This window comes from Lipotes vexillifer, unplaced genomic scaffold (assembly GCF_000442215.2).
Source record: "Lipotes vexillifer unplaced genomic scaffold, Lipotes_vexillifer_v1.1 scaffold945, whole genome shotgun sequence".
Lineage (NCBI taxonomy): Eukaryota > Metazoa > Chordata > Mammalia > Artiodactyla > Lipotidae > Lipotes > Lipotes vexillifer.
The window spans coordinates 478,471-490,254 of NW_006772158.1; the positions used below are offsets into that span (position 1 = coordinate 478,471).

General features: G+C 34.5%; 1 protein-coding gene across 1 annotated transcript in view; it reads left to right on the forward strand.

Annotated features, from left to right (window-relative positions):
* The window catches only part of ATRX (ATRX chromatin remodeler), a 247,014-nt gene that overhangs the window by 148,854 nt on the left and 86,376 nt on the right, over positions 1-11,784 (forward strand). The window contains exons 18-22 of the mRNA XM_007447355.1: positions 180-326; positions 484-661; positions 6,710-6,847; positions 8,599-8,774; positions 10,141-10,258. Of these exons, the coding sequence (XP_007447417.1) occupies positions 180-326; positions 484-661; positions 6,710-6,847; positions 8,599-8,774; positions 10,141-10,258 (757 nt within the window). The remainder of the gene's footprint in view (positions 1-179; positions 327-483; positions 662-6,709; positions 6,848-8,598; positions 8,775-10,140; positions 10,259-11,784) is intronic.

Here is an 11,784-nt window from a genome sequence, read left to right on the forward strand (position 1 = left end):
TCCCTTATTGTACCTGTCCCTTTCCCTGTTGACCTTTGGTTGGTTGCTTTATTGTTTAAAACAAAAAACAAAAAACAAAACAAAATCCAAAAACCCAACTATTGTGAGTTTGCTCAATTTATTAACTTTTTTTTGCAGATATTTAAATGAAAGTGGCAACTTAATTTGTTTTCTTGTAGGTGGTAAGCTTTCTTCATACAGTTCTTTTGTGTGACAAATTGGATTTCAGCACAGCTTTAGTGGTTTGTCCTCTTAATACTGCTTTGAATTGGATGAATGAATTTGAGAAGTGGCAAGAGGGATTAAAAGATGATGAGAAGCTTGAGGTATCATATTTAGAATGTTTTCCATTATCAGAATAACTGCATGAAATTCATATAGTAAAATAAAAAGATTTTTAATTACCAATGATGCATATTTCAGTGGGGATATTTAGTATTCATACATTCCTACCTTAAAAAAATCTTTATTTCCTCACAAAAGGTCTCTGAATTAGCAACTGTGAAACGTCCTCAGGAGAGAAGCTACATGCTGCAGAGATGGCAAGAAGATGGTGGTGTTATGATCATAGGCTATGAGATGTACAGAAATCTTGCTCAAGGAAGGAATGTGAAGAGTAGGAAACTTAAAGAAATATTTAACAAAGCTTTGGTTGATCCAGGTAAGATATTAACAGGCACTGAGATAAAGAAACAAGTTGAATGAAAAATATGCTTATATTTAACAAATACTAATTGACCAACTACTAAGTAGCTGGGTTTTGTATATCATTCAGGTTTTTGCCTTCTGTTTGTTTCTTAGTATAATTTCATTAAGATGAAATCACCCTTAATATTGCCAGATGTTCAGAATTCATTTGCTGAGTCTGGAAGTGTTTGAGGTTTTCAGGGGAGACCTTGTAAACGATTAAAAATTCACCAGGTACCTGTGTCGCAATCGCAGATTCTTCTGTCTGAATATTAGATGATTACAAGAGCTCTCTCCATACTCTGAAAACAGTTCTTTACGTTTCTTTCCCAACTTTATGTCATTAGAAGAATTAGCTGCATTTTTTCTGTCTTTTAAATAGTCATCACTATGGAAGGTTAATATTTGCAATGCTGTCATTCCTTCTAACAGTAATCTTCATGATGCAAGATCCAGATATTTGATTCTTACTTGAGACTTGTAAAAGCAGCAAGTTGTACGATCCGCAGAACCAATTAATATTTAGTTGTTTGTATTCTATATTTTTTCCTTATCAAACTTTATTTTGTCATATCTAATTACTTTAAGACACTGTTGAGGCTTTAGATGTTTGTTGAGAAAGTCCAATTTTTCACTGCCAAAATAATTTAGAATTATTTAATCCAAGTATTATTTAGAATCCTTGGCTTTGCCCCTTTATAATTTTACTTTTAATTTTTAATTTATTTTTTCAGCTTTATTGAGGTTTAATTGAGAAGTAAAATTGTAACATAATTAAAGTGTACAATGTGATGATTTGATATATGTATACGCTGTGAAAGAATAACCCCCTTGATTTACACATCATTACCTCACTTAGTTTTCTTTTTCTTTTTTGTTCAGAACATTTATGCTCTACTCATTTAGCAGATTTCAGTTATACAATACATTGTTATCAGTTGCCGTGTTATTAAGATGTTATTTATACATTAGGTCCTCAGACCTTATAAATCTTATCACTGAAAGTTCGTACCCTTTTGCCTCTTTTTTTTTTTTAGATAATGATGTAATTAGCATGTACCAAACTAATTGCCATTGTAAGTGTTAAGGCCTAATAATAAGTTTATCATTTTCTCATGATTAAAATAGTCGTCTAGAAGTCCTGTGGTTGTTTTGTTGTCAGAGAGCTGTGAGCTAGTGAATAGCATGTTTTTCAGAAGGTTTCCTTGGAACAGTTTAAACAAGTTTCAGATGCTTAATATGGTGATCATGAGGAAGTGAATTAAAAAGAAATTGAAGCTCATAACATGAAGAGTAATGTTTGTTATTTCCATGTAAGTCATTCAGTGACATTTAAAAAAATTTATTTTGGAAAGTTTTGTGTTTTCTTTGTTTACAGAAAAGTTGAATGATAGTAAAGAACACTCCCATTTACCTTGAACCCAAATCCCGCACTGTTCATCTTACATTGCCATGGCAGATTTGTCAAAACTAAGAAATTGGTATATTATTAACTAAACTCCAAACTCTATTTTAATTCTACCAGTTTAATATTACTGTTCACTTTCTGTTCCAGGATCTCATCCAGGGTACCACATTGCATTTAATTGTAATGTCTCCACAGTCTCCTCTGGTCTGTGACAGTTTCTTAGTCTTTCTTTTATTTTCTGTTATCTTGTCAGTCTTGTGGAGTACTGTTAAAGTATCCTGTAGGATGTTCACTAGTATCTGTTTTTTTTCTTGTAATTAGGCTGGGGTTATAGGTTTTTGAAATAATGTACTAGAGGTGTAGTATCCTTCTCCTCACATTGTATCAAGGGTAAATTAGATCCACATGACATCACTAGTGATGTTAATTTTCATCACTTGGTTAAGGTAGTGTTTGCCAGGTTTCTCTGCTGTAGAGTTACTGTTTTCACCTGTGTCTGTTCTTTGCCAGTCACTAAGTCTAGCCCATCCAAGTGGGGGGAGGGCAAAAATTAAGCTCCATCTCTTGTAGTGGGCAGTATCTACACTTAAATTTGGAATTTTTCTTTAAGAAAGATTTGTCACTTCTTACCCATTTATTTAATCAGTCATTTATATCAGGATAGATTAATCATCTATTATTAGTTTATATGTTAGAACTAGCACTGCATTATTTATTTTGTTGCTCAGATTGTTCCAGTTTGTCCACTGGGAGCTCTTTCAGATTGGTTCCTGTATCCCTTTGATGTTTCATCCTTTTGATTTTTTTGAGCACTTCATTACTTTCTGGTAGTATGCTCTAGGATCATGTTAATTTGTCCTTGTCCCGGAGTCCATCATTTCAACAAGGAACCATGCATGGTTCCTTTCAGTGAAAAATGGTGTTTACAAACCAAGATCTGGGCACTGTGTGTGTTTGTTGCTACTGCAGTGTCATTGCTTCTAGGTTCACTCAGCAGACAGAACTAGGTGATAGGTCTACGAATCCAGGTATGTACACAAATCTATGTGTGTGTGTGTGTGTTTATAAACATAAACTTGATGTCATAATGATATATTTGACTCTAATTCAGTATCATAGGGTTCATTTTAGTCTTTTTTTGTTATTCTGTTACTTGTCTTTTTCAACAGTGAGAATCTTGGCTTCATCCATCCACTGTCCATTTACTTATTTATTCAGCCTCATCTTATATGTAAAGTAGTTTTAGAATTATTAACCTATACCCTCACGAGAAACAAATTTACCAACTAGAGTACAGTGCTTATGTATGATTGCTTTCGTCTGTAGCTTTATAATTTCCAAGCATCATTTTCTAAAGTTACATAGGTCAGTTCCTTCATTTTATTTGCATACATTAAAGTTTATTCTTTGTAATGTAGTGTTTAATGTTTTTTTTTAAAAAAATGAGGTATACTTCATTTACAACATTATGTTAGTTTCAGGTGTTCAGCATAGTGATTCAGTATTTTTACAGATTATACTCTATTAAAAATTATTATAAGATAATGGCTATAATTCCCTGTGCTATACGATATATCCTTGTTGCTTATGTGTTTTATACATAGTGGTTTGTATCTTTCAGTCTCATATCCCTATCTTGCCCCTCCCCCCTTTTCTCTCCCAACTGGTAACCACTAGTTTGTTTTCCATATCTGTGAGTCATTTTCTGTTTTGCTATATACATTTGTTTGTTTTGTTTTTTAGATTCCACATGTAAGTGTTATCATACAGTATTTGTCTTTCTCTGTTTGACTTATTTCACTAAGCATAGTATTCTCTAGATCCATTCATATTGCTGCAAAGGGCAGAATTTCATTCTTTTTTATAGCTGAGTAACATTCCTCTGTGTGTATGTGTGTGTGTGTGTGTGTGTGTGTGTGTGTGTGTGTGTGTGAGAGAGAGAGAGAGAGAGAGAGAGAGAGGGAGAGGGAGAGAGAGAGAGAGAGACATCTTCTTTATTCTTTCATCTGTCGACAGTTGGTTTGCTTCCATATCTTGGCCCTTGCAATTAGTGGCACTGTGAACATTGGGGTGTGTATCTTTTCAAATTATTGTTTCCAGTTTTTCCAGTTATATCCCCAGTAGTGGAATTGCTGGATCATATGGTAGTTCTATTTTTAGTTTTTTGAGGAACCTCCTTACTGTTTTCCATAGTGGCTGTAACAATTTATATTCTCACCAACAGTGCACAAGGGTTCCCTTTTCTCCACATCCTCACCAACACTTGTTATTTCTTGCTTTTTTTTGTTTGTTTGTTTGTGTTTTTATCATAGCCATTCTAATAGGTGGGAGGTGATATCTCATTGTGGTTTTAACTTGCATTTTCCTGATGATTAGTGATGTTGAGGAGCTTTTTATGTACCTGTTGCCCATTTGTATGTCTTTGGAAAAATGTCTCTTCAGATCCTCTGCCTATTTTTAAGTTATATATCTTTTTGCAAGCCTGTGTTTTATATTGCAATATTTGGATGTTCCCAAGGCCACTCTAGGGTTCAGTAATTCACTAGGACTCATAGAACTCAGAAAAGCCTTTATACTCATGATTATGGTTTATTACAGTGAAAGGATACAGATTAAAATCTGCCACAGGAAAAGGCACATAGGACGGGGCCCAGGAGAGTTCCACACCCAGTTTGTTAGTGGAATCGTGCAGGCAGCCCTTACTTCTCCCAGAAGTGATGTGTGACAATACACGTGGAGTATTGCCAACCAGGCACACTCATCCGAGCCTTGGTGTCTAGAGTTTGGGCTTGGTCACATAGACATGGTTGACCACCCATGCAGGTGATCTTAGTCTCTAGCTCCTCCAGAAGTTGAGAAGATGCCACATGACCAAAGCTGCTCTCCCTTCACCCCCCATCATGTTAGCATAGACTATCTGATGTGTCCCAAGCCATCCAGGTGAGCAGAGATATTTTTATCAGGTCAGACATTCCAGGAATTTAGAGGTTACCTCCCTAGAGGTGGAGGCAAAGGCTAAACTTTTCTTTGGGCCAAATTAATCCTTTACTACATATATGTATATGTAGATAAAAATCACCCTGTTTGAGGTGGTTGTTTAAATACAAATGGGATCATAATATAGATATTGAAACTCTTCCTTTTTTTAATAATATAAATAACATATTTGGCATATCTTTCAAGGTTATTACATAGAAATCTACATCATTAATTTTAGTTCTGTGACATTCCATTATAGCATAGTTTTATTAACCCCCTTTGCCAATCTTCTAAGTTGTTTCCAATTTTCCACCCTAAACAAACAATACTTCAGAGAATATTTTATGTATCTTGGGGTACTCGTGGAAGTATATCTTAAGGATAAATTCCTAGAAATTGAAATTTGGGTCAAGGGTGCACATATTTTACATTTTAAGAGATACTGTAAAATTGTCTTCCAAAATGTTTGATACTAATTTAGACTTCCACAAAGAGTATATGAGAGTACCTGCTTCACCACACCCTCATGAACACTGAATATTAGGTGATAGAAATCATTTAAATCACTTGTGTAAAAGGTAACTTACAAAGCAAGATACATATTTTAGTTTTTAGAAAGTCGATTAGTAATTTTAAAATGTCTTACTATTCATGTAGCTCCATCTAAATACTGAATAACAATTGTGTTATTTGATCAGGCATGCTGAAGCAGTTACTTTTGAAATCATGTAGAAGATGCATTTTCTATAATGCCTAACATATTGGGGATAATTTGACAACTGCTATTGTTTAAATCAATATTTAAGTAATTTGTGTGTACGTTAAGCAGCAAGCAAATTGTGTTTATAGGATACTTTAGCAAAGAATACATATGGTTATTTTCGTAAAATAATAATATGTATTTCTTTTGAAAGAGTCACTCTCAGCTATGAGATCTTTTACAGCTTGGAAAGTGTTTTTCCCCCAACCCCCATACCCATGTAACAATCAGTTTAGCGGTCCTTTATCAGTTAAATTTTTCCCCAGCAATGGGTATTAGTTATTAGGAATAATCAAATGGGAAATACTACTTGGCCTATTGTGATTTACATATTATTTCTTAAAATGTAACTTTTGAAATTTGTCATTTCATGTATGTATAAATTGCTCTTAGTCTCAGTTGATAGGTTTTTTTAATTTTTTTACATCTTTATTGGAGTATAATTGCTTTACAATGGTGTGTTAGCTTCTGCTCCACAACAAAGTGAATCACCTATACATAAACATATCAGTTGATAGTTTTAACTTGATACATTAGTGCTGAAATGTATCTTTAGATACTGTTTTTCCTTTGTAAAAGATATTTTTTTCAGATACCCCAGATCTCTTGGGATCTTTTCATCTGTATGATTATTTCTATTCTTGCCTATTTTTGTACTCTCAGAGAACCTTAAGTACCATCCATAGTAGTACTTTAATACTCTAATAAAATTAATACTAGTGAGAGCCACATTAACCATATACAGATAAAATATAACTTCTTAGCAGGATGTTGTTTTATCTTTCCACAAGAGCAGCACTGTCAAATGATTAACTTTACTTAAATGGATTATATTTTTACTTTTATTATATGTTAATTAAATGTTGTTTTTCTAGGCCCTGACTTTGTTGTTTGTGATGAAGGCCATATTCTAAAAAATGAAGCATCTGCTGTTTCAAAAGCTATGAATTCTATACGATCAAGGAGGAGGATTATTTTAACGGGAACCCCACTTCAAAATAACCTAATTGAGTGTGAGTCAATATCTGTAGTTATGCTATTGGCATTGCCTCAGATATATTTTTGCCACGTCGCCATCTGCCTATCTTTAGTTTATTCTAGTATAGTCTCTGACCATGAACTACATAGGTCCATTCTTAGTCTACCGTGAAAGTATACCATTCATTTCAAGTGGAATGGTTTTTTTTTTGTTTTTGTTTTGTTTTATTTTGCGGTACATGGGCCTCTCACTGCTGTGGCCTCTCCTGTTGTGGAGCACAGGCTCTGGACGCACAGGCTCAGTGGCCATAGCTCACGGGCCCAGCTGCTCCATGGCATGTGGGATCCACCTGGACTGGGGCACGAACCTGTGTCCCCTGCATTGGCAGGCGGACTCTCAACCACTGCGCCACCAAGGAAGCCCATCAAGTGGAATATTTTATAAATATAAATGGTAAACCACAGTCAAGAGGTGTGCCATTATGAGTGTTCAAATACAAATATAGAATTTAAAGTATATGCAAGGTGTCAGAAGTCTTAATGATTGCTTAAAAAATACAAATGCATTTGTGACTATTCAGGAGATATTGTAATAAAATATATCCAGTTTTGGAGGAGGTACTGATAGGAAATTGAAAAGAAATGCTAAGCATGAAAGTTTTAGGAAGGTGGAGATTGGAGGAGAGCTATGTTGAATTGATGTCAGGATACAGTTTGCTGAGGCTGAGGATAGATGATGTGAACCCAGGGAAGTGACTTGTGAATTTCCCTCATTTTCATATGTGTGTGGTGACACTAAAGAGGGAACATGAGTTACTCAGCAAATAACAAATTGAAATTTCCCATTGTAATCTGTTCTAATAGCTTTTTGTTATTTTTATGTTATTTACATTTTTTTGGTGTATTTATAGTTACTATTTTCTATTTTATTATTTGTAATACTGGTTATTGTCTCACTTTGTCCTTGTTTATATTTATCTATAATATGTGTCTGTATTTTATCTTTATTTTTGTCTGTTCCAGTTTCCCCCTTTTCTGTTGCCCAATTTATAGACTGTTGCCCTGTTTCACATTGTGGTCCTGTATAGTATAGGGCAACTGATTACTCTGTTAAGGATTTATGGAACTAAATCAGTTAATACAAAATTTGATATAGTAGTTTATTACTTGATTTTATTATTTTGATTCAGTATCTATGTTTTTTTCACGAGATTCCCTTGCTGACCATAAAATCATGGTTAGAATTATAGAGCAGTTGTTTTATACTCAGTATCTATTTAAAAAGCTAGTGATGGGGCTTCCCTGGTGGCGCAGTGCTTGAGAGTCCGCCTGCCGATGCAGGAGACGCGGGTTCGTGCCCCGTTTCGGGAGGATCCCGCATGCCGCGGAGCGGCTGGGCCCGTGAGCCATGGCCGCTGGGCCTGTGCGTCCGGAGCCTGTGCTCCGCAAATGGGAGAGGCCACAACAGTGAGAGGCCCGCATAACGCAAAGAAAAAAAAAAAAAAGCTAGTGAGTTCAAATAAAATGTTCTTTGGTGTTTTCTTAAACATTCATGTCTAGAATTTTGGGATGGGTTTTATTTGAGTTCCTCATCTGATTTAGGTAATCCAGTTCTAAATCATACTGATAACCAGTATTAGTCTACATTCAGTTTGGTGTTCTTTCTTTGTAGCTTAATTGTAATACTTCCATGGCATGCCTTTTTGACACGAGCATTTTATCAGAGAATTGTTCTCAGTTCTTTTAGCCATTACTGTTGTTAATGAACTAATATCTTCTTTCTTAGATCATTGCATGGTTAACTTTATCAAAGAAAATTTGCTTGGATCCATTAAGGAGTTCAGGAATCGATTTATAAATCCAATCCAAAATGGTCAGTGTGCAGATTCTACCATGGTAGATGTCAGAGTAATGAAAAAACGTGCTCACATTCTCTATGAAATGTTAGCTGGATGTGTTCAGGTACAAGTACATTCCACAGTAATAAAATATTGTTACTTTGGTATATTGCAATCTCAAAATGTTTTCTGAATTCAAACTTTGTGTTTTATTTCTCCTTTCAGCATGTATCAATAGTTTTATAGTTAAATCTCTTTGCAGTCTCTTCCAAAGTTTATGCAGCATTGAACTTAAAAAAATTCATTGAGAGGTGTAGAACATAATTGATTAATTCATTTGCTGGGTGTATAACTTCATATGTTAATATGTTCATGTTTAGATTTTCTCATCCTTAAGATAGGGAGTATGTAAAAGGAACACAGCTATTATGATTAAGAAAATTCTGTGCTCACCTAATTCTATAGTATAGTATTCCAAGCCTCATTTGTTTGAAATGGTTTTAAGAAAGGCAATTACGAATTATGAGTGAAGCCATATTAATGTAATCCTGAAGAAACAGTTTTATTAATTCCAAGTATACAGTAACCTTAATGGGCTAATAGTGTTGTTTATACACGGATCTTCAGTAAACCTTTGTTAAAATGAGTAGATAAGTATGTAGAGACTGACCAGTTGGTCAGTCTGCATTTTTTCTTAGTTCTGTATTTTTCTTAAGACACTAGATATTAATGGTAGCAAAAAAGATGTAACAGATGAGACAGGCTATCATTTTGACTGAATATACTACTATTACATAAGGTGAAGTCATCCTGTTTGTGCAGGTTAGCCAGAGGTACTAGCAGGTACTGTATTTCTGTATTACTGCTGCTACTTAGGCAGCGTTTTTCTGGTTTAGGTAGTCATTTGTATCTAGCACATTAGTGTTCTTTCTTTCCTGTTCCTATGTTAAATGGTTTGAAGAGTGCATATACTTGGCTTGTTTTCTCAGTTGGGCAAACATTCCCCCTGACATTATGTGTTACCCTCTGGCATGTTGGCACATCTTACCCAAAGGATAATCCAGACTGCATCAAACTTTGATTCAACGGTTTTACTGTATGATTAAAGCAAGTCTTTTTGCTAGCACTACCTACTATATCCCCTCCCCACCTTTTTTTCTTTTCTTTTTTTCTATATAGAGGAGACCATTTGAAAACCTAAATTGCTCACTTGGTAATATGGCCACTTCAATTTAAAACCTGCCTGGTGTGTTGCAGTATCTTTTTACCAGTGCGTCATATTGTATAGTCACATGAAATACATTAACTACAATTATATGGGATCATTGTGTGATTAAAGAGGGTAAATATGTTTAAGTAAATGTTTTCTTATATGTCTGGTACCTATTTATTTATGTACATTTTTTTAGTTGCAAGCAATGATAATTCTTAGAACAGTTAGTTCCTGTCATATATTTAACTAATTTTCATTCTCTTTCTATTAATTGCAGAGGAAAGATTATACAGCATTAACAAAGTTCTTGCCTCCAAAACATGAATACGTGTTAGCTGTGAGAATGACTCCTATTCAGTGCAAACTCTATCAGTACTACTTAGATCACTTGACAGGTAACAAATAGTTTATTGTTTTCTCTCTTAAAGCATTCTTTTTCTGAAGAATGCTGTCTTGATAATTTCACCATGTCAATTGTTCTTTGGCAATTTTGCATTTGCATAAAATGGGTATGTTTATATTGTAAAAGCACAAAATATTTCTAATTAAAAAAACTAATATTCAAGATAAATAAAATTCTGGTATATTATTAAAAATATCCAACCACATTAATAATAAAAAAATCAAATCAAATTTGTAAATCAAATTTATGAAATCATTTCTTAGGTATCAAATTGACAAAGTTTGAAGGGAAAAAAAGACAAAATACAAAGCAGAGCACATATTATGTTCCAATGTTACAGTAAAAATATGCACAAATGCCTAAAATACACAAAAATGTTAATAACAGGTTATTTTCTGGGTGATAACATTATGCAGAACTTTATTTTGTACTATTTTCTATGTGCTTTTTAAAAATACAATGAATAGATACTGTTTCATCATCAGTAAACTCGTGTATTTGTGTATGTCTGTGTGCCCAAGGTTGTCACTGTTCACAGAGCAAAACTTTAGTTTCTGTTTGGTTTGGAGTGATTTTTTTTTACTTGTTAGTCACTTTATTCTGGTACCTTTCCCCAGGTGATGTGCCAGATTTATTTAGGAGCTACAGGTTAGAAGGCACCCTTTAGCGATTGTGGATGCAGTAGTTGATCAAAAAATAATGGAGGGTGGAGGTGTATACACACATATTAGAATGATACTTCATATCCTATCAATAGTTAAAGTAATACTCTTTGTGACAGCAGTGCATTTTAGAAAGTAGAATAATGATGATAGTCCTCAACAGTTCTGCTTTGGGGAAAAGAGGATTTGAATGTTTGTATTTTATAGAAATGTTGTTTTGCTGTATTATAAAAACAGAATTTTCTGACTGACTTTTGGAAGGAGATCATTTCCAGCAAGGCACACAGTTTCATTTGTATAGTAATCATAAGCTATTAGATTTATTGTATCAGTACCATTCTGTTTTGAATGACAAAAATTGCAGACATGATTAAGTAACCAAATGTAGAAATTCCAATGAGAGAGAGAAAGAGAGGGATTATCAGACCTATCTTTCATTAATCTCTGAGTAATAAAGGGTACTAAATTTGGTCATTTAATATTTTCTCCATTTGAAATTTTTGTTTTATTGTGAGGAATGTACTAGATGTTTTCAATTATTAAAGAATCAGTTGTCTCTAATAACCAACAGCAAAATGTTAATAGCTCATAGATATTAAAATGTACTCTTTTTGAGAGCAATGCAGTATTTAAGAATTAAAGGGGGCTTCCCTGGTGGCGCAGTGCTTGAGAGTCCGCCTGCCGATGCAGGAGACGCGGGTTCGTGCCCCGTTTCGGGAAGATCCCACATGCCGCGGAGCGGCTGGGCCCGTGAGCCATGGCCACTGAGCCTGCGCGTCCGGAGCCTGTGCTCCGCAAATGGGAGAGGCCACAACAGTGAGAGGCCCGCATAACGCAAGAAAAAAAAAAAAAAAAA